This window comes from Raphanus sativus, chromosome 5, assembly GCF_000801105.2.
Source record: "Raphanus sativus cultivar WK10039 chromosome 5, ASM80110v3, whole genome shotgun sequence".
NCBI lineage: Eukaryota > Viridiplantae > Streptophyta > Magnoliopsida > Brassicales > Brassicaceae > Raphanus > Raphanus sativus.
Window position 1 is genome coordinate 5,582,176 of NC_079515.1, and position 21,509 is coordinate 5,603,684.

At 33.5% G+C, this 21,509-nt stretch overlaps 4 protein-coding genes across 5 annotated transcripts; 1 reads left to right on the top strand and 3 right to left on the bottom strand.

Moving 5' to 3' along the window:
* Positions 1-477: 477 nt before the first annotated feature.
* LOC130512726 (uncharacterized) lies at positions 478-1,554 on the top strand. The gene is made up of 3 exons (XM_057010997.1): positions 478-535; positions 605-1,184; positions 1,263-1,554. Exons 2-3 carry the CDS (start codon positions 605-607, stop codon positions 1,292-1,294), a joined length of 612 nt encoding a protein of 203 aa, XP_056866977.1. The 5' UTR covers positions 478-535; the 3' UTR covers positions 1,295-1,554.
* A 501-nt stretch (positions 1,555-2,055) lies between these two features.
* Positions 2,056-2,860, bottom strand: LOC108858034 (uncharacterized). Its single transcript, XM_018632024.1, has 3 exons — positions 2,731-2,860; positions 2,210-2,658; positions 2,056-2,139 (listed from the first exon to the last, which is right to left on the bottom strand). The coding sequence occupies exons 1-3, from the start codon at positions 2,858-2,860 to the stop codon at positions 2,056-2,058; spliced, it is 663 nt and encodes a 220-aa protein (XP_018487526.1).
* Positions 2,861-11,580: 8,720 nt separating this feature from the next.
* LOC108859888 (serine/threonine-protein kinase WAG2) lies at positions 11,581-13,229 on the bottom strand. The gene has a single exon (XM_018633791.2). It carries the CDS (start codon positions 13,188-13,190, stop codon positions 11,748-11,750), a length of 1,443 nt encoding a protein of 480 aa, XP_018489293.1. The 5' UTR covers positions 13,191-13,229; the 3' UTR covers positions 11,581-11,747.
* Positions 13,230-20,512: 7,283 nt separating this feature from the next.
* LOC130512508 (CASP-like protein 2A2) lies at positions 20,513-21,297 on the bottom strand. 2 transcript variants are annotated; one of them, XM_057010569.1, is made up of 2 exons: positions 21,032-21,297; positions 20,513-20,917 (listed from the first exon to the last, which is right to left on the bottom strand). In XM_057010569.1, the coding sequence occupies exons 1-2, from the start codon at positions 21,225-21,227 to the stop codon at positions 20,628-20,630; spliced, it is 486 nt and encodes a 161-aa protein (XP_056866549.1). In that variant the 5' UTR covers positions 21,228-21,297; the 3' UTR covers positions 20,513-20,627. The 2 variants fall into 2 exon arrangements, with proteins under 2 accessions (XP_056866549.1, XP_056866548.1); XM_057010568.1 differs by having other exon boundaries at positions 20,513-20,982; positions 21,064-21,296.
* Between the last annotated feature and the right edge of the window lie 212 nt (positions 21,298-21,509).

Below are 21,509 nucleotides of genomic sequence, written 5' to 3' on the forward strand. Positions count from 1 at the left end.
TCAACTGATACTATGCAGTGTGGGTATATATATTTTGGTTACCTACAGTAATTATTAATGGTTCATTTCGTTTGCCACACTGGTGTATACAACTATATCATGCCAAGGGAATTTACAAGAAATTATACGTTGTGTAAGCTGGATGTTATTATGCTAATCCAAACCATTCTTCGGGAAAAAAAATTCGTCCAGAGTAACCAGATTTGTGATTTTAATTTCGAAAGTTGACAGTAATAGACGGAAATCATTATCTCCATGTGCTGATCTCTTCAAGTCAGGCACGCGTTGGGAACGTTAGGTTGTATTTGAAATATTTTCCATATATGACAAATTTCTTTAGTCTTTGTCTCCAGCGAATATCATCATGAAACCTATTCTATAGTTGCTAGATAATTGTAAATAAATATTTTTTTTTACAGCGTGTTGATCTTATCTCTTCGTTGTGGGATTTATGCTTCTATAAATAGCAACCCCATCTATACAGCATCCTCACACTACTCACAGCAATACTACACCGAGTAACATTTAATCGAAGGTTGATCTAATTTTCTATATTTTAAGTTTTTACTTTGGTGTTAATATCTCGTCCTCACTTATATTGCAGATGTCAATCCCATTACCTGTTCGTTTATTCCATGGTGGGTGGAAGCGTGGTGAAGATGGCCATTGGACCTTTCATAGGAAGCCAAGCGACCTTGGTTATACTGTTATGGTCAAACTAAATGAGAAGTTGGAAGATTTGGAGAATAATATCCGTGGTCGTTATAACCTCACTGATGACATACCCCTAGCGCTTGCATACCACCCACCAATGTGGATGCTTGAGCCAGAGGGAACTAGGCGCCCACCAACCACCCTTACGTCCACCGATACCGTTGCAGCAATGATGGGTATTCGGTCTTGGTTTGCAGAACTTGTCCTCTGCGTTTGCTCCGGAGCACAAGATGTTGCTTATTATCAGTTTCTTTGCGGAACAACTCTCTCGGTTGGGGGAGCAGTTTTTGTCTTCTCCGGTCACAATGACAAAGAAATTGTTGCAAGTAAGGAAATTCTTGAAGAAGTTTTTAACGAGGAAGAAAGGATTGCGATATACAGGAGCCATTATGAACTAGAGAAGGCTAAGCAGGAGGCTAGACAGAATGGTTCTTATTCAGCTGGTGGAACAAGTGGAGTCAACAATGAAGGTAGTTTCGGCAATTTTATGTTCACCTACGTTGAAGATATACCTAACTAATGCATATATATATTTCTTTATTATTTAGATGGTGCTCAGGCTCCAAGTGACTCGGAGTAGTGAATGGAGGAGGTGCTGTGGTCGCCGTAAAAGTGACGACGAATAAGGCTATGCGGTTGTTCTATATTTCAAGCTTTCAAGTGTGATGTGTAATATTATCTAAATAATCGAAGTCAATGTTAGGCTTCACGCTTTTATGCGTTTGTAAAATATGCGTTTATTTTCTGTTGTATCAGTGGCACAAGTTGGGTATGTCGACTTTATCATCTTTTCGATGCATGTGTAATATTATAAAAATTAAAATATGATGTTTTACCGTCCATTAGAAGCCATATAAGTTTGGATTTATATAATTATTGGCATTTAGAGGTTTATTGGTTACTAACAAAGCCGTTGCAATGTTGGGTTAGAGGTGTATACTTGGTGAATATAAAAACTGGATTATATCATTTCCTAATTCGTCCACTGTATACGTCAGCATTTGGATTTCCATTTTAAAATTTAAAGTCCCTGGGTTGAATTTTAGCTTCCCCGTATATACAAACTTCATTGGTTGCCTTATATGGACCGATTGTGTTATCGTAGTTCCTCCATCTTATCTACGTAGTTTCCTTTGCGGTACAAATATATCCAAGCAAGCGATATTAGTCATCTTATTTATTTTACAATCTCGGGAAATAGAACACTCCTGCCTCATTCCAAACATGGATACAATATTTTACATCACATGTTTTCTTTTTACTGTCATTGACAGTCCACCATACGTATCAAACACCTTCATCATCCGAGACGCCTGAGTTTTCTTTTTGCCGCCCTTACATTTATATAGCAACTTTGCACGTTGCTTTGTTGTGTCCTGCTGATTTGCACCGGCTACAAACATGTCTTCTCCTTGGAGTTTTCATCTACAACCATGGTTTGTATATTAAAGTTTAGTTAAACAATGCTTTATCGTAGATAATAGAAGCAACTTACTCGTATTTCGCCGGTAGATAGTATTCTACTCTTCCTTGGTCTTCCGGGGGGACGTCTGCTTGCTGGAGGGAACATAACACCACCTTGACTAGCTTCTCCGTTTGTGGTTGTTTCGTTGGTTATCGGGACAATGTCCTCCGCATATGCTGACGCCAGAGTTTTAGTAGTGTAAAAGTTAGATACAAGGGATTCAATATTAACTTTTTCCTTGATTGCTGATGCGATGGCATGTGGGCAAGGAATTTGGAGCTTCTGGAAAGCATAGCAGCTGCAATACTTTTCTTCTAGGTTAACCTCATATGTAGACCCGTTTTTGTCCTTAACCTCTAACTTTGCTGAGTTTATTCTTCTTACAAGCATCCCGCCACTGTTCTGAAAATTGGTTTCTAGGATCTCTTCCACCTTCGCTGTCAGTCTTCCACTACCGACCTGTTTGACATTGCGTCTTTCTGCAAATCAGGTCATAAGTTTAGCTCTAATATGCTCCAAGAGTGCCATTATTGGATATTCTCGAGCTTCACGAAGAACGGAGTTCCATGTCTCCGCAACATTGCTTGTCATTATGTTGTACCGGTTTCCTGTGAAATATGCTCTGGCCCAGTGCTCGAACCCAATGCCAATTAGATATTCCGCACAAGAAGCATTAATCATCTTGATTTCGTTGAAAATGGTGTAAAATTCACTTCTTTTAAAAGCTCTGGCTGCTTTGCCCACCAAGTATCCAAGGTTTTTGTTTTTGAAATAAGTTCGGATGTTACGCTTCAGATGTAGAATGCAAGCGCAGTGACTTACTTCTGGATATACCTACAAGTTCCAACCTGATTTTGTAAGTGACATTCCTCGAGAATTTATAATAAATGGCAACATGTTTTTTGGGTTTGTTGTGTTACCTTAGAGATGCCATTGTATATGGAGGAGTGGCGGTCTGACACAAAAACGACATCCTTGCTGTTGGGAATGAACTTCAACAGCATTGTGAAAAATCACTCCCACGCATTGTCATTTTCACCATCGACTATGGCCACTGCGATTGGAAACACTTGATAATTACCATCTTGTGCTGATGCAGACAACAAAGCGCCCGCATATTTGCCGCGTAAATGTGCCCCATCGATGATAATGACATTGCGCATATGTTTCAATCCATTTATACTAGCGCCAAGTGCAAGGAACATGTACTTGAACCTGTGCCCCACAGCTTCATCGTAACTTGTATGCATTTCTGCGAGCGTCCCTGGATTGGCTACAACGAGTTTGTTTAGGTATTCCGGGAGCAATCTATAAGAAGTTCCAAATGACCCTTTCGCATATTCTAGTGCCACTTCTCGTGAGCGCCATGCTTTCCAATACGAAATTCTGACATTGTGATCGCCCAGCATGAGTTGCATTATCTCATTTGGTCGTGGTCCAGAACCGGCACCAGCAAATCTTGCCTTTATCATTTCTCCAATGACAGCATGAGTAGCTGTTTGTTCATATCCTGTGTTTCCAAGCTGGGTAAGTAATAATATTTTAAAGGCATATTGTTTAGTTGTGACGTTCGTTAAAGGTTCCCAATTTTGTAACAAAAATCTTTTAACTCTGCTTTGGCATGTTTATGCCTTAGAGCGTAAATGTAACAAAAAAAATTATATTTTATATATATATATATACATTTATATCATCTGTATATATACCTGCTCGGTCGTCAATGGAACATGAATGCTGTAAAATTGCTTTGCGAATTTCGTACTTGCCCACATTCTTGATTTTTACTGCATATACCCTCCATTTGCAGGAACTAGTTACACATGTTGTAACCATACAGTCGGGAGTTGACCGAGTAGTTCGGAAACAGAATTTATGCCGCATAGCGTATAAAGCCATTTCCTGTTTGAACTCAGTTCTAGTCCTAAACACCTTCCCTTTGTATAATGCATCACACGTGTATGTTTGGTTTCCTACATTTTTTTCCTCCATATGTTAATGCATATGCATCTAAGTGATAATCTTCATAAACATATTTCACATTAATATTTCACATAACAAAGTCCAGCCTACAAAATATCATATGCATCGTACCGTTAAAGAGAAAGACAAATAACATTTTCGTAGTGCCCTTCTATATCACATCAAAAGGAGGCATCTTATTATTACTTATGAGATAGATTCTAAAAGAGGGGATCGAACCCACCGCAACCATCTTCGGCTTCGGACTCCAAGTCGGCAGGGGTGATTGGAGACCCTGGATCAGCCCTGTTGTTGCTCATTCCAACTGTGAGATTGAGATCCAAACACGGTTCGGGGGGTGGAGATGCACCATAAGGACTTCCAACAACATTGCTAGGAATGGCAGCTGTGGTTTTTATTCCACCCTCGGTTGAAGCTTCCCCTTCATACATTATTTATTCAAAATGTATTGCGTTAGATTCCGTTAGTATAATGCATATGTTATTAACAATTGTAAGGTAAATCGAACCTGATAAGAGAGTTCCGGTTCCGTTTGTTTCCACCAACGAATTTGGTCCTATTGGAACTGTTGGAGGTATTGCTCCATTGATCTCCATGTCTTTGAGCTCGTAGGATGAGCCAGTGTAGGAATCGTCATCATCGTCATCGATAACAATGAAAGCTGCAGGTGGTGGAGCAGAAACCCTCCTGTTTGGAGCAAGTGGCTGGCCAACAGTTCCTTCATTGCGGAGTTGGGTTGGCTCTATGTTGTCTTCATATGTTTCTTCTGTGTCTAGCATGCCATTCCAGTAAGTAGCATCTGCTTCCATGTTTTCCCACAAGTTAAGAGGTGGCACATCAACTGTGGGAGGGTTTTGATTTAGTGAACCGGGTTCGAAGACAAGCTGTGTGTTGCCTAGATCTTCAATGCTCATCGGGTGTCCATAAAGCACTACAAAAAATTGGAACGCAGCTGTTGGTTAGTCAAAATTGGTTAGGCCCGTATACCCGTATCCAATATTACAAAATTTATCCTACAATTACAAGCTCGCTTGGGTATCAGTTTATTTAACCACTTAAACTTAGTATATCTTCGCATGTGTCGGTCTAATGTTATTTCTAATGCCGCCTCATATAAATATTCTCCACTAACTTAACATTATATATTTTATTCTTCACTCTTAAAGGTTTACCTTCATAACTTGGATCATAGTTGAGAACCGAATCAGGAGATAAGGGCATCTCTCCTTCCAAATCTATAATGGCATCGCCGGGGATGTTTTGGTTCTGAGGCACATCCTCTGTAGCATCATCAGTGTCTTCTAAACCATATACCATCTGTATTTCAAGAGCCACACGGAAGACAAGAAGCAGTTGTGGTTCGTTGAACATAAGCTCTAGAATGTGCTTGCTACAAACGATCGGATGCCCTCCCACCAAATCTTGCAAGTTTTTACAAACAAACGGTTATTACAAATCAGAAAAATACTGTTAAAAACAGGTTAACAGGTTTCGGTTACGAAATTTACCCCGTATAGCTTGACAATGTTCTTCTTCACTTACTCCCTCTCCGAGGTATGTTCTTCCCTCAACAGTGAAGGGCGTTCTACATAAGAAATCATATTTCGCGACTTCTTCAGGGCCACAAGTTACATAGACCACTGCTTCAGGCATATAATCAGACACGCTTGTCATTATTTCGACATCTTTCTCGGTCGTGAGAGTGATTGGCGCAGCGTTTGGAGCTTCTTGATCCATCATCCAGAGCGGTAGTCGATAGGTAAGTGCAACAGGTGTTAGGATACCAAGGCTGAAGGTTATACGGATCCTCTCCACGAGACCATCGATTGAGTCCGTACGGTTGATAATCATGACGTCTCTTTCAACGTTTGGGGTTTCTTCGAAAGTCCACACCCCATCAGGAGCTTTTGACCATAGCCCGCGAACGAGCTGAAACAACCTTCCCATCTGCAAAAACAGATCAATAGATTTTTCATTAGGGCCTTACTTATATTTTTTCTATCCTGCTTTTGCTCGACCAAAAACAATTAACGTACGGGATAGGAGTAAATGTTGAACCCTAAAGTTTTTTCCAAAATATACCTTTAATCCCTTTCAAGAAAGCGATTGCCAGCAGGACTTCAATTTATCTGGATTTTTCTTAGTTGTTTCTGTGTATTGTTGCGTTTCTGGTAGCCTCCATTTATAGCGAGGTGAAGAAGGTGAAGATTGAGTTTCCTGGACAAAATCCAGTTTAAATCCAAGCATTTAATGATGCCTCATAGCTAGGTATAGACCTAATGATGATTACAAATGGCTCAAAAAATATCTCTGACACAATTACTTAATTTGGATATATTAAAATTTAAAAAATTAACTTGTACGGTTTAGTTTCGTTTAGCTTATGAACTAGCTTACTGAAACCCCTTAATTCCATTTGCACTCATTCCGTTTCTAGTTAGAATAACATTAGTTATCAATGATACTTTATACACAGTCACGCTGCATGTATGTTTAAGTCGGTTGGTTTTTATTGGTGCATGCAATGCAGATGGTTCTATTTTATTTCCTCATTTTGGTTTTTATGTTCGTTTCATGGTTGGCGGCCGTTGGGTTATTAGCAGCACATAAATTCAAGATATTCATTGTAATGGCGTTTTGTTTCTTTTTCTGCTAATATGATAAGTTATGTTTATATTGAGTTGTTCTTAGACTTGGGCGGCTTATGTACCGGGTCCTGGACAAAAAATTTGTTGTATGTTAGCACCATTTAATCGATACATACGGAGCCATATATTAATTGCCGAAAAAGTTAGGGTTTCCTTTTTAGCCTTCGTGTTTTAATTCTATTTTGAAGTACAACGTTGGGCGGGAATGTTTGCCACAAATATATGAGACAAAATTTTGTTATCACACAAAGCAGCAGACATGCGTATCTTCCAAAGATTTGGGTAACATTTATCCCCTCCGACGTACTCCTCCAACATCGGGGGCTACAAAGTAAATTTGACTTCTTCTGCCCGCTTCTGTTCATCCAGGGCACGAAAACCATTTTCTCTTTGTTTAGATCCGCAAATATGTTTGGTTTCGTGTTTATTTAGCCAAATTGGCCTAGAAAATAATTATAGAAGATAGATTTGTGATTTTCTCCATGAAAAATCATTTTTAAGATACAAAAAACGAACGAATAAGAAATCAATTAGTGAATTGATCTAATACCAACCCAAAAAAGCATAAGATCAAAGTTAGTTTCTTTCTTATTCTCTAACAAAGTGTTAAGGTTGGATAAAAATAAAACTAGATTATGGTTTAAGATAAATTTCACTATAGAAATCACAAAAGTTAGTTTTACACGTGGTATAAGAGCCATTATAGCATTTAGTTCACTGTAATTAACGTAAATAAAATGATGAAGATGTAAAAGAAGTTGATAAAATGTATAAGGATGTGTCTTTTTATCTTAAATTTTTAATTTGTTAACAAAATTTGTAAAAATATGTATATTTTCTCCAAAATATCAAAGGTTGAGTTTTATAACTATATATGTGTCTTTCCATTTTTTTTTTTTGCTAAAATGTGTCTTTCCATCTTTAAAATGGCATTGTCTTAAAAATATTGCAAAAATATATATAAGTATGTATCTTTTCATTAAAAAATTTACATTGGTTTTAAAAATAGTAAAAGGTACAAAGATGTGTCTTTTCATTTTAAAAATTGTATATGTTAAAAAAATTGTCAAAATGTCTAAAGATGTGTATTTTCTCTACATGAATGTCAAAGGTCGTAACTTTTTATCCTAACAATGTGTTTTCTCATCTTAAAAATTGTATTGGTTTTAAATAGTGATGTCAAAATATATTAGTATGTATCTTTTCATATTAACAATTTGTTTTTTTTCTTCATTTTAAAAATTGCATTGGTTTTAAAAGGTTGTTCAAATTTATAAGGATATGTCTTTTCATCATAAAAATTTTCATTGCTAAAAAAAATGTCAAAATTTTTAAAGATGTATATTTTCTAAATATTTTCAAAATTTGCAACTTTTCATCCTGATGGTGTGTTTTTCCATCGTTAAATAACATTTTTTTTTTAAAATGTTGTCAAAATATATATGTATGTATCTTTTCATCTTAACATTATTTCTTTTTCATTTTAAGAATTGCATTAGTCTAAAAGAAGTTGTTAAAATGCATAAAGATGTGTTTGTCATCTTAAAAGTTGCTTTTGTTAAAAATAAATTGTCAAAATGTTTAAAGATATTGGTGTAACTGTTGGAGAATATAATTTTTAGCGAAGAACCAGTGTAACCTTTGGTGATAAATTATTGTAATTGTTAGTGATTATAGTATTTGGTGATAAACCGTTGCAACTTTTGGAATTAACCATTGCAACTATTAGCTATCCATTGCAATGTGTAGTTATCAACCATTAGTTACAATCTTTATATAAAGAGTTATGTGGATTGATAAATCACTACAAGAAAACCACAACAATCGCAATATAATAGAAAATGTATTGATTCATTGTTAAATGATTTTCAAAGATTTTTTTAAGAACACACATATAAACATAGAGAGCTCGTAGAAGCCCCCTTAGTCCTATGGTTTGAATAAGGATTCATTAATACTTATAGACCAACTGAGGTTCAAACTCCAGAAAACGCAAATTATGCATATTATGGAGAAAAATTTACAAGAAGTCTTTAGCATGGTGCATGACATATCATCGAACATGAATTTTATAGGATGGCTCGGAATAACGCAGAAGACGTGTATTCTCATAAGATAGTAGAATTGTCTATTGTAGAATCTTTTATGAAATATTTATCAGCATTGTCATAGTATAATTAATCATACGTTAAAAAAATATAGAGAAGTTTATTTGTTATTTTTTGTATTTAAGTCTAAATTTTTAAAAAATTGTTTGAAAACCCGATAGACTTCTAGAGTAATCTATCTCAATACCATCTTGACTTCAAACATACAATTTACTAATCCAAAAGAAGTCATCATGTCTTCAAAAAGATAAATTCATAATTTATCAATTTAGTTGATTTTATTTAATTATTATGTTAGTTTAATATAATAAATATTTTTATAAGAACTTTCCCAGAAATTCAAGGTAATATTATAAATGTGAAAGGTCATTCCAATATCTTTAGTATTCTTTCTAAAAACAAAGCAAGTAAATAAATATATTAAAATAATATTTCTTACCAACATAGAAATAGTAATTGTTTTAAAAAGTATGAACTAATAATTCTGATACTATTTCTTAAATAAGAGAAATTATTTAAAGAACATGCAAAAATAATTATTTTTGAATAAATTTTAATTATTTTTTTTTCAAAAAAATAATTAAAATTTATTCAAAAAATGATTGGCTCTATATATTATATGAAAACTGTAAGAATAAACTTGCAATTGTATGTATTATTTGTTCTGATAGTAATATAACCGGAACATTAAGGTTTCTAGAAATATATCTTAAAATACTTTGTATATCATATTTTAGTTATCAAAATTAAATATAATTATTTATATAATTGAATTATTTATTAGCCATATAATATTATAAATTATAGATTGTAACATATATTTTTTTTATAAAAAATGAGTTTTCGTGTGATATCGCACTGGTTTTTTACCTAATTGAAATAACATAATGAAGCAAAACATATATAGAAACATTCCGAATGCGGTATTGTATATGGAAAAGAACAAGATGCACATGCACACGAGACACGACATGCACACGTATATAATTTTCGAATTCTGGCTCTTCTTAAAATGAACTTCTTCAGACAAATAATAATCTAATTGTCTTGAGATTCAACAAAGAACTTATTTTATGGACCTTTATTTATATGTAAGAAACGCGGTAACACACAGCTGTTCAATAATATTAGTAGGCTTCAACAAGATCTAAGAAAGAGTAGAAAGGGGAGAAAGGTGGGCATGGAAAGAGGAAAGATGTTGAAAGATTACAAAACATTGAGATTTGAGTTTAGAGAAACATGCAACCGGCAACCTTATCTTTTCCTTCTCCACTTGAGCAGGTTTGTTTGGTTCGCTAAGAGCATATCAAATGATCGAATCAAACTGAATCAAAAAATTAAATTGTTAAACCATCTAATTGAAATTTTAAAAAATCACTTTGATTTCAATCTCAACGACTGTATTCGTATTGCTACGGACGAGTGTTCCAACCTGATTTCGATGATCAGGTTGCAACATTGTGAAGTTTAGTTTAGCTCTTTTTCAAAAAAAAAAACATTATGAAGTTTATAAAGAAAGAAGTAAACTGTTTCTCAGTTCAAGAAAAAAAGAAGTAAATTAACTGTTTGCTCAAAAAAGAAGAAGAAGTAAACTTGATGAAATATAGCTTATGTACAATTTTAGTTAAAGACTACGTACCAAACCTACATTTATATTTGAATTTTATTTGGCTTCGTTAACTTGGTAAGTGCTTAGTATAAATCACAAATATATCGACTACATTGTGGTAGCTCAACCCATATCTCAGCTTGGGTTTATAAACATAATCTTTAACCATTGTCATAATTAAATTACTCAAAACAAAACCATCCGTATCATTCCTTGAGGTTTTACAGCTGCTATAACAAAATCATCCCTCTTGATTTCTTCCTCATTTTTCTAATCAGTTCTTCGTTAGTTCGTGTATCAATTTTGGGATAACAACAGATCTTGTATCACATTCAAATCCTCATCAACCATACATGTTAAGATAGAAAGACCTTAGTATATATGTTATTGTGGGTCTAAGGATTCTAAGTCCAACAAGAATCATCAATTTTTATTATGCTATTTTGAATAACCTAACCAATTCGACCACATTCCAATCAATTGAAGGCTGCGACGTGGGCTACTAGCATCCTTCCGTGTCAACGAAGATCTAAAAGTTCTGACGGTAAAGCCCAATTTTAACTACAGTCTCGATATTTTTTTTTAATATGATCGGTCTTACCATCGTAGTAGACACATCTGTATCCAACCATTATTGTGTTTGTGTGTTTAACATCCTTTAGCTTGATATTTTATGGATGTCTTCAAGGTGGCAAAGGTGCAAATGTGCAATGCGATGAAAAACGATAGCATGTTTCCTCTCATTCTCTCCCAATATATAAACCCATCTACCAATCGTCTTTAGAGAACTCTTTTTTTTTTCTTTTAATCCATATATTTATAGCTTGCCATGAAATTAGTCTCTAAAATCTAAAAATGCTGTTTGCAAAAAAAAAAAAATCTAAAAATGCGTAAGAGAGTATTCTAGTCTCTATAAACATGAAAAAATAATTATAGCTATCTTTATTTTATCTTGAGTTGCGTTTTAAACTCGTAATATGATTTTTATTTGTATTTAAAATTTATTAGCCCTTGGAATCGATAAAACATCTACTGCATTCAAGTATACGCATAGAGGAAGATATGACAAAAGAGTATTCATACTGGTATAATTTCCATATACAAAATCGTTGAACATTCTATTGTATACACACACACATATACACCCTTTATGTTTGTATTGTTGCACCTCTAAACTCGTATAAGAAAATTGAAGAAAGAAACACACAAAACGTGAGACAGCCTTAAACGCGTTTGCGACTCGCGTAGCTTTTCCCTACGTAATGATAATAATTACTATTGCTCTGGTTTTTACTCCCACCGCTAGAGCTTTTACCGCGCAGTAAATAAGACAACGCCCTCCACAAAAACGACTTCCTACTTCGCGGCGTAACGGCGGTCACGTGACCAGCATGTGCTCTCGTCGACTTCTTAATCACAAGGCCTCTAACTTCCTCCGGAGGCTTATAATGCCTAATCAACGGCCACTTGATCCCGTCGAAGAACGGGTGACGTTTGATATCCTGCGCACCCCTGGCGCATCCTAGCCTCTTCTTCGGGTCCTTGACCAAAAGCTTCTCAATCAAGTCCCTAGCCTCGTCTAAATCACTGTCCACGTGGAACTTCGCGGTCTTAGTGGTCGACACTATATTACGCAACGTCTGCTCTTTACTATCTCCTTTAAACGGCGTCGTTCCGTGTAATAACTCGTAAAGGAATATTCCGAACGCCCACCAGTCCACTCCGCTTCCGTGTCCGTTGCCGGAGACTAGCTCCGGCGCAAGGTACTCATGTGTTCCGACGCAAGAACGCGAAAACGCCGTCACTGGCTCCGCCGTGAACTCCGAAACGATCTCTTCCCTCTCGTACGACATTTCCTCGGCGGGTGCGGATAAGCAGCCGCTCCTCCGCCGACGAAGGGACGGCGAAGAGGATGTTCTCCGGTAGCGGCGAGATTTAAACGTGGGGACAACGTCGGATTTGAAACATAGGTCGAAGTCCGACAGCATGACGTGTCCATCTTCTCGGAGCAAAACGTTCTCCGGTTTGAGGTCTCGGTATACTATTCCCATCGCGTGGAGGTACTCTAAGGCGACGAGAACCTCGGCGGCGAAGAATCTAACCGGCTGAAGCGGTAAACGGTTGCCAGGTTGCTTGCGTAGCAAGGAGTGTAAGTCTCCGTTGGGGGCGTAGTCGATGAGGAGACACGTGTAGTGAGACTCGTCGATGCGAGCGTGGAGCGTAGGGAGGAAAGGGTGGTCTAGCAAGGAGAGGATCTCCGCCTCGGTCTCGACTTGAGATAGCTTCTTGGCCGTGGTTAGGTTGTTTCGGTCGATGACCTTTAGGGCGAATCTTGCTGAAGAGTCGCGGAGGTTGCATAGGAAGACGCGGCCGAGGTTGCCTGTGCCGAGGTGGCGTATTAGTTTCAGGTGGCGAAGGTGGATGTTTCCATCGGAGGAGAGGAGTTTAGCCGATTTGATTGCCGACCAGTGAGGATCTTGGCGACGGTGGTTGATGGTTGAGGAGGAAGTGGATGAGGTTGTTACGGCTGAGGAAGTGGAGAGTCTGTCGTTGAAGCTTAGGGTTAGGCTGGAACGACCGCTCGAGGAGGCGAATGTGCGGTCGGTGACGGTGGATGTGAAGCTGAGATCAAGATCGGTGTCAGGGAAATATATTTCTTCTTCCATTTTCTTGTTGTTTCTTGAATTTTTTTTTGTGGGTTTAAAGGGCGGGGAATTCTGAGTTATTTATAAAGAGGATAGTTGAGAAAAAAATTATTAGTTAGTTTAATTAATTATTAATTAAAAGAAAAAAAAAGTTATGTTTGGTCTTTGAAGGCTTGACTTGAGGAAGCTGGGGAAAAGACAAGGGAATGTGATTCTTTTGACATTAACGGGTCATTTTTTTTTTTTTTTGGTTTAAGTTTATATAATTATTTTAACATGGATTGAAATTATGATTAATCTTGGGTGTGCAATCACATGCTTTGTTCCATGATAATACATGCATGATATTCATGATTACTTTCACAACTACAATAAGACCTACGCTTTGTATAGGATGAGTTTATATAAAAATTATTTGAAAATATTATATGAAAAAATAAAATATATATTCTTGATCGAATTAATATTTTTGGTCCATAAATAATTTTTTGAAAATTTTTTTGCTAGGTCAAAAATTCACTTATCGCATAAGAACCTAACGTTTAGGCCGAAGAATCTCAAGCCTACTATTTGGTTACAATGAAACCATGTCAGCTCAGTTTTATATCATGATTTAGCAATTTAAAAATTAATAATAGTTATAAGAAGTTTACGTTCATGTGTCAATCCAATCTATCTTCAATACTTTTTATCTTTTATAGTCGCTTTTTCATTTTGGTTATTACTCGATGTAAATATTGATTTTTGAATTTATCTCATTTTATTCTTTTGTTTTCGCCTGAGATTTAGAAATGCTTAAGATTTAAAATTATTAAAGAGATACATACTTAGGTTAATATCCGCGTCTTGTACAGAATAAATATTTTATATTTATTACTTATTTATGTTTTCTGCATATTATCAAATAATAAAATAATAATTATATATTAAATAACTAAGAAATCAGTTACTATTATGTAATAAATTGGCATGCACATATAAATTAAACGATCACTCTTGTTTGTTTGCAATCATTTTAGAGTAAATATATTAAAGCAATCAATCTTTCTATGTATATGATGTATAATTAAATTTAAATGATATTAACATAGATATATAGTATACTTCTAATATGATAATTTATTAAATGAAATTTCTACTTATATGATTTTATGATTATTTGCATATTCGTGTAACAAAATTTTATGCCAACGAATTTACTTTAGTGTGAGATATTTAGTGGTTTCAATAATTTATCATCATTTGAAAAACAATGAAGATTTCAAAATTAAAATATTAACCTTTTCGATATATGTTCATTGCAAATATTAGAATATAAGTATATATTTTCATATGAAGTATAGTTTAGTTTAAACTATTTGAAATATATATAACATAAACACCTATTAAAATAAAACTATTTATTCATATGGTTTTACAATCATTGTATCTTATTACATAAAAAAATTAAACCTTAATCACAAAATTTTATGTGATACTTTTAAAAGCTTTAGTAATTTATACTTTTTGAAGAATTCAAAATATAACATATATAAAAATCTAGAATTTTATTATATGACTAATGTAATTGTGTAATTTATTTTAATAATAAAAAATTAAACAAAAATGATAGAAATTATACAGATTATTAGCAAATTTTTATTATTTAAAATCATTAATTGCTATATATATTCTAATCACATTATGTAATTTCGTAGGTTTTAGTTAAAGAAATAATAGATAATAAATATTAATTTTATAAATGAATGGTCAACAATAAACATACTATATAATATAATATTTATTATCAATTTAATTTTAGATTAACAAAATTCTCAATTGATTCAAAAGCCGTTATATAAATAAAATTGCATTTCAATTACGTGACAATTCAACATATCATTTTTTAATTAGCACAAACTATAAGTTATAAGATTTTAAATGTTTCTCTGTTAATATATATGCGATGTCTCTAGTAAAAAAAGCTTATTGAGTTGGAGAACAAAAAATACAGATTTAAGAAAGAAAATATAAGTATATTTTATTTTCACGAAACTTGCAAGTGGATTAACCCTAATTTTTAATAGGTGCGTGAATATGAAGAAACTTAAATGTCAGTGAGATCAAATGCCCATATATGTGCATTTATTAGGCAGTAATAGTTTGTCGGCAGTAAGGTTCCTTAAAATTAGCTTCCTCACTCTTACGTGTGCTGAAACTACGCTAACGATCTTATCTAACAATCAAGGAGTCAATCACACATGTTTAATGCTACAATACAGTAAAAATACTATAGCATTTGTTTGCTAGGCTTTCATTTTCGTAGCAAGGCAATTACTAGTTGTGCACAATAGTTTTTATATCATATAACTACTTCTTCACCAACTAGTATATTATTAGCAATTTCACTTTTCACCATATTTCAAGTTCACAACAAAACATTTATCGCATGCACAAGCTTTCTTAACGTTTTAAATATAACTAGTTTATATAAGTTTTTGTTTTCTTTTAAATAAATTAAGTTCATAAACAACAAGAACGATTTGATTATGGAAATAACATATTTTCTGGAAACGAATAAACGATACAATCTGAATACGATTAAAATATAAAATTTTCATCGTTGTTTTTTCGCTGGGTCGTTGGTCATAAATTTAAGAGGGATTCGCATGTTGAAGAGAATATGGGAACTGGATCCATGTGATGGGCCATTACTAAAGCTTCTTACCGTTGCGGGACTCACGTCGACTCAAAAGTCTTACTTTGTCTGGCACGTGGCCAACATAAGACCCATCTTTGTCGCTTCTATCAGTATATAATTAGGTTAATAATTCTTTCAATAATTCTCATTTACTTCCTACCTAAATTATTATACATTTATATAAAATACTACCATCTTGGCTTTTTTTTTTCCAGTCAATTATTGAAGTTGTCACATTATAAGCTCGTAGATTGCTCGTTTTATTAGGTTGATACATGGAGTCACTGATAACATGTCGTCTTATTAAAGCAAATTGGAGAGATTTGACGGTTATATGACTTAACCGGCCATATAGAGAAGTGACATAGATTAATGATTGGTTTAAGTGTAGTTTCATCAACATATTTGTTTTCTTCAGAGCCCTTTTATATGATAGTATTTTATTCAATCATTATAATAGACGATGAATATACATATATGGCAGAGCAGACCGGTACCTAATTGATGGATGATGCAAGTTGCAAAACAAATTCACCAACACAAGACTGTTAAAACCCAATATGTCAGGAAAGGGAAAACACGAGGATCTGGCCCTAGGTATATGTTTTATCTTGTAATTAACTTAACACACAATAATGTCAAATTGTCAATATATCTTCAAGCGATTTGCATTAGAAGTAATGAGATTTTGTTGATTAACCACGTGATTTGGCATAATGATAATCGATCCATTTATACTCTGGTCTACGAACGTGATAATAACATAATTTATAGGTTCTCATACTTTAGTAGTTTTACGTTTACGATCGACTATTGGAATTTAGAGTATAAGTGTATATATATTATATATGTATGTACGTTTATAAGCGCATTTTACTAGTATATCGATTATCGAATGAACTAACTCTCAGTAACGGTTTTAAAATATTTATCTTAATTTTAAATGCTATGAATAATATACTGCAAACGATTTTTTTATAGAGAAATAATTGATGGGGCGAAGAATCCAACCTGTATTAATTATTAAGAGAAACCATTATTTGAAGACGAAATAATGCTTAACCTTTCATGTGATGAATAGTTGCATTTTGTTACAACTACTTCTAACAGAAAGAGAAAAATCTCCTCATTTATATGAAGTCTATTTCACTATTTCTATATATAACAATGTGTAGTATGATACATACATTGGTCACATTAATTTTGAGGCCAATATAATCCGTGCCTTACATGAAATACATTGATATAAAAAACCTTGGTTGAATGAAGAAAACAAAATAAATTGTCACTTATTATACATAGTTAACAGTTTTGCTAGGCTTAAGTGGTTGGGTGAGTAGACGTAGGAGTACTGAGCATGGAGCGGATATCCGGAATTTTAAAGATATATATGTGATCCAATCCGTATGAATAATCGATTTTCGATTCAATTCGATATGTAATCTTCCGGATATCCAGTGTTATGGATATCCAGAAAATTAGTATATTTTACCGGATATCTGATTCGATTCGTCGATTCAGTAAAATAATGAAAAGTCATTTTTTGAAAAATATTAAAAGAAAAAAAATATTTCATTACAAATTATTTTAAAAATACATACTTTAAAAAATTTAATGACCAAATAATTCATATAATGAATAAAGTAATTAAAAATCTCTATAAAAATATAAAATCATATATATACATTACGGATTGGATCAGATAACCGTTTTAAAAATGAATATTTGTGATTTGCTCCTTATTTGATATATATTGGATTTTAGTATTTGTTTCAATTCGTAAAATTATGGATATCCAAATTTTTCGGGTCGAATCAAAATAAATAAAGACTGAATCAAATTTCGTCCATCCCTAAGTAGATGTTAGTTGCTTATAGTAACCACGCTTCACATAATAATTTCTCTTATCTATCTTTTTAAAGCTGAAGTACAATTTCGGTGTGTTTGGATACTTGGATAAGAGTATTAAAAAAATATGGTGTGTTTGGAAACATAGATTGTAATCTTTTAAAAAAAAATAATTTTGTTTGGAAACAAAGATAGTAGTATTAAACAAAAAATTAATGGGCTTAAGTTATTAAGTCCATTATAAAAGAATGTTGTCAATATATATAAGAAAAATACAATACAAAGCCCAATTTGAAATACCAACTCAAATTATGGTTTTTATATTTCATATTAAGTTTTAAAAATATAATATATGTAATTGTTTATATGATAATACATATTAAATACTATTAATTATATGATTACTTATATGATGGTACATACTACATATAAAATACGATTAATTATATGATGAAATTATACGATATATAATAATGACTAAGGATGGGTTTTCAGACATCCATACGGGTTTGGTTCTGATCGGTGCGTTTCAGGTTTTCGAGATCAAAGATTTCAGTCCTATTAGGATGTTTCTAATTTTTTTTGAGTTTGATTCGGATCTTTGCGGGTTTGGTTTGAGTTTGGATAACCTATTTAAATTGTTTTTAAAGTTTTAAATCACTATATATTTTAAATTTCTCAAAATCTATAAATAAAGTAATATATTACCTATAAATTTATATAACATATGTCAAAATACCTAAGCTTAACTATCAATTGGTTTGATTTAAAATTTTGGATACGAAATCAATAATTATTTTAAGTATTTTTGGTGATTTGAGTATACTTTAACTATTTCAGATACTTTTTTTGACTATCTATATATATTTTCAAGTATTTTAAACCAATTTAAAAGTATCATTCTTGATGTTTTGTATACGTTAAATATAAAAATAATTAATATATAAGTATATAAATCTATTTTTAGATAAATTCAGGTACACGAATACTTCGGTTCGGATCCGATTCGGTTCTCTAACTAACAAAATTTTGAATAATTCGAATATTTAATCAATTTATGTTCAGGTTTGGTACTATATTTACGGATTGGTATCAGTTCTGTTCCTCGGATTAATTTTGCCAAACCCTAATAATTACATGAAAAACAAAAAACATCATATTTTTAAAAATATACATTCGCGGATGTGCAGAGATCAAAGTCTATATTTACTTTAACAACAAGCCAAATAAATATGTTGATTGAATAGCGAATAAAACAAAACTAGACAAATACATAGTTTACCAGAGATACTCTATGTGTCGAATTCATTATAAATTTTTTTTATTAAAATAAATAAGTTCAATAATTACAAACAAATAATATATTTCATAAAAGTGAAAAATCAAAATATTAGTTATTATTGCTCTTATATAATACTACACATCAAAACAACATAAGTTTATATACGCGGGGGTTACTATAAGCAACTAACATATACCCCTAGGCCCTAACCACTTTAGCTTAACAAAACTGTTATCTATATGTTGTTTCGTGAGGAATTTGAAGGACTTGCATGAAATCTTGACCTAATTTAACAACACTTCAACGATTTCAGCAATTATTATTTCCAAGACTATACTATAAATGCATTGGAGTCCTATTGACGCCCCCAAAATACGCATTGGAGTGTAAACCATATAGTTAGTTACGTTCCTTTTGAGGTGCACTGCATCTTAGCTTAGTTTTGTTAATACGATGATTAATTTGTTACTTTAATTATAATTATTGTGTCCTGATCTAGCTCACTGGTTGTACAAAAGCACTTTAATTAATTTAACAAGTTTAACATGGTCATATCATGTACCAACGACGTTCGTTGAGTTCAAAACATGACAGAAGCTCCTAATCATCACCTTGGACCATATGGGTTTTCAAATACATTGAACTACGCCCACTTCTTAGCTAAAAATATTTAAATAACTACATAAGAACCTAACTAGAGCCTGAGATAAATATAAATATTTAAATAACGTAACTTACGAGTCAATTATTGACATAACCAACACAAGGGACATGTAGATGTAGTCATCTACATCCTATAAATTGTTAGACGATAATTATTTTTTTGGGTAAAAGACATTATTTAAGGCTAGTAGTGAACTTACCGAAACCTACAATTGCACTCGAATTCCAGGCGACGCAATTTCTACACCAGGAGGTCTGGGTTTCAATTCCCGGAAAAAGCGAATTATGCAGAATATTGGAGACAAGTCTTACAAGGGATCTTTAGCATGGCGCAAGAATTCAGACATGAATTCTTATAAGGCAGGTAGAATGGTCAGCTGTAATATCATCTATGTAATGTTTATAGTTGTTTCTAATAGCATAATAAATCCGACGAAAAAAAGAAGTCAAATAGTCAACGCCTGCTGTTGACTAATCAAGTTGCGGCCCAATACTTGTATATGGGCCTGCTTTCAACCGAGATATTTATAGTTAGTAAAAGGCAAATACAATATTGTTGAAGCCTAATTGACGGTAAAATAAAAGATTGACAAACATTATGTTTCCATGGTTCCTTAGCCAAACTTGTATATGGGCTTTATGTGGTGATTTGCTTTCGCCATAACTTTTTGCTATATAAAAGCTCATATGACCGTCCCATTTGGACATTTTCATCTTCTCCATTTGCCAACATACGAAGTTTTTAGGACCATTTGTATTGCATTAACGGGAAATAATCATGCATGTTTAGTTTTGTCAGATGACAGATTTGGTTTTGATCACCATTTTTGAATGTATGATTTTGTTAAAGAAAAAACTAAGGTATAAACATTAGCGAAACAAAACCTTAATATCAGTTACTCTTTTATTCAACTTTCACATTCATTTTGCCCAAAGAAGTTTTTCGTATACATGTACCTTCCTCCTGCTTATGTGTTTCTTTCTTTCACTGCTTAGGTGCTTCAAATCTGCTAAAGAGTCTATAGGAAGAGATGAATGAGAGCGACACGTAAAGAACAGACACAAGGAGTGCTAATATAACCGAGACTAGTGCCTTGTGACAGAAGATTCCATAATAATCACAAGCAGAGCTCCAAGTGATGTTCAAGTTTCCTTTATATGCTAAATATACCGTCTCTGCAGATACAGCCCCAGCCGCTAGAACCGCATACGTGACCACTTGGTCAAGCAAGAACACTGTCCAGAGTCTGGGCTTGCTTATACGACATGGAATCGCTATTAAAAAGATAGCAGAAAGAAGAGAATATGTAGCACAAACTCCATTAGTATTCACCAAATACCTAAAATAAGAGAACAACAAAAGCAAATTAAGGTTCAATAATTGATTACTTTCTAGAGTGAGAGAGTGAAAGAGTGTGCACTTGAAAGCTCCAAGAGTTGAGTAAGAAAGAGAGCCAAAGTCATTGGAGATAGAGTTTTTGATCATGATCACGAGACTCGCAATACTTAGAGCCATTGATGCGACTCGCAGGACCGTCTCTACAGTTCTCTCCGTTCGGTTAACATTTTGATCAGTCTTGTCCATTTTCTTTGTTTTTATGTTGCGGGAAGAGAGATCTTTGCCTCTTTATAATTTGAAGTGTTTCAAGTCATAACAAACAAAACAAGCGCTCAAACATTAAATATTCTCATGTAATGAATGATGTATGATGCCACCAGTCTCAGTTTTAGGTATTTGTCTTGTTCTGTATCATTTTATCCAAATCTAGTAGTACGTACCAGAAATGAGTAAAAGTTAGATATTTGATTAAACTTAAGCAATAAATGAATAATAACATATGAACTGTTTATTAAATTGAGTTGTCTT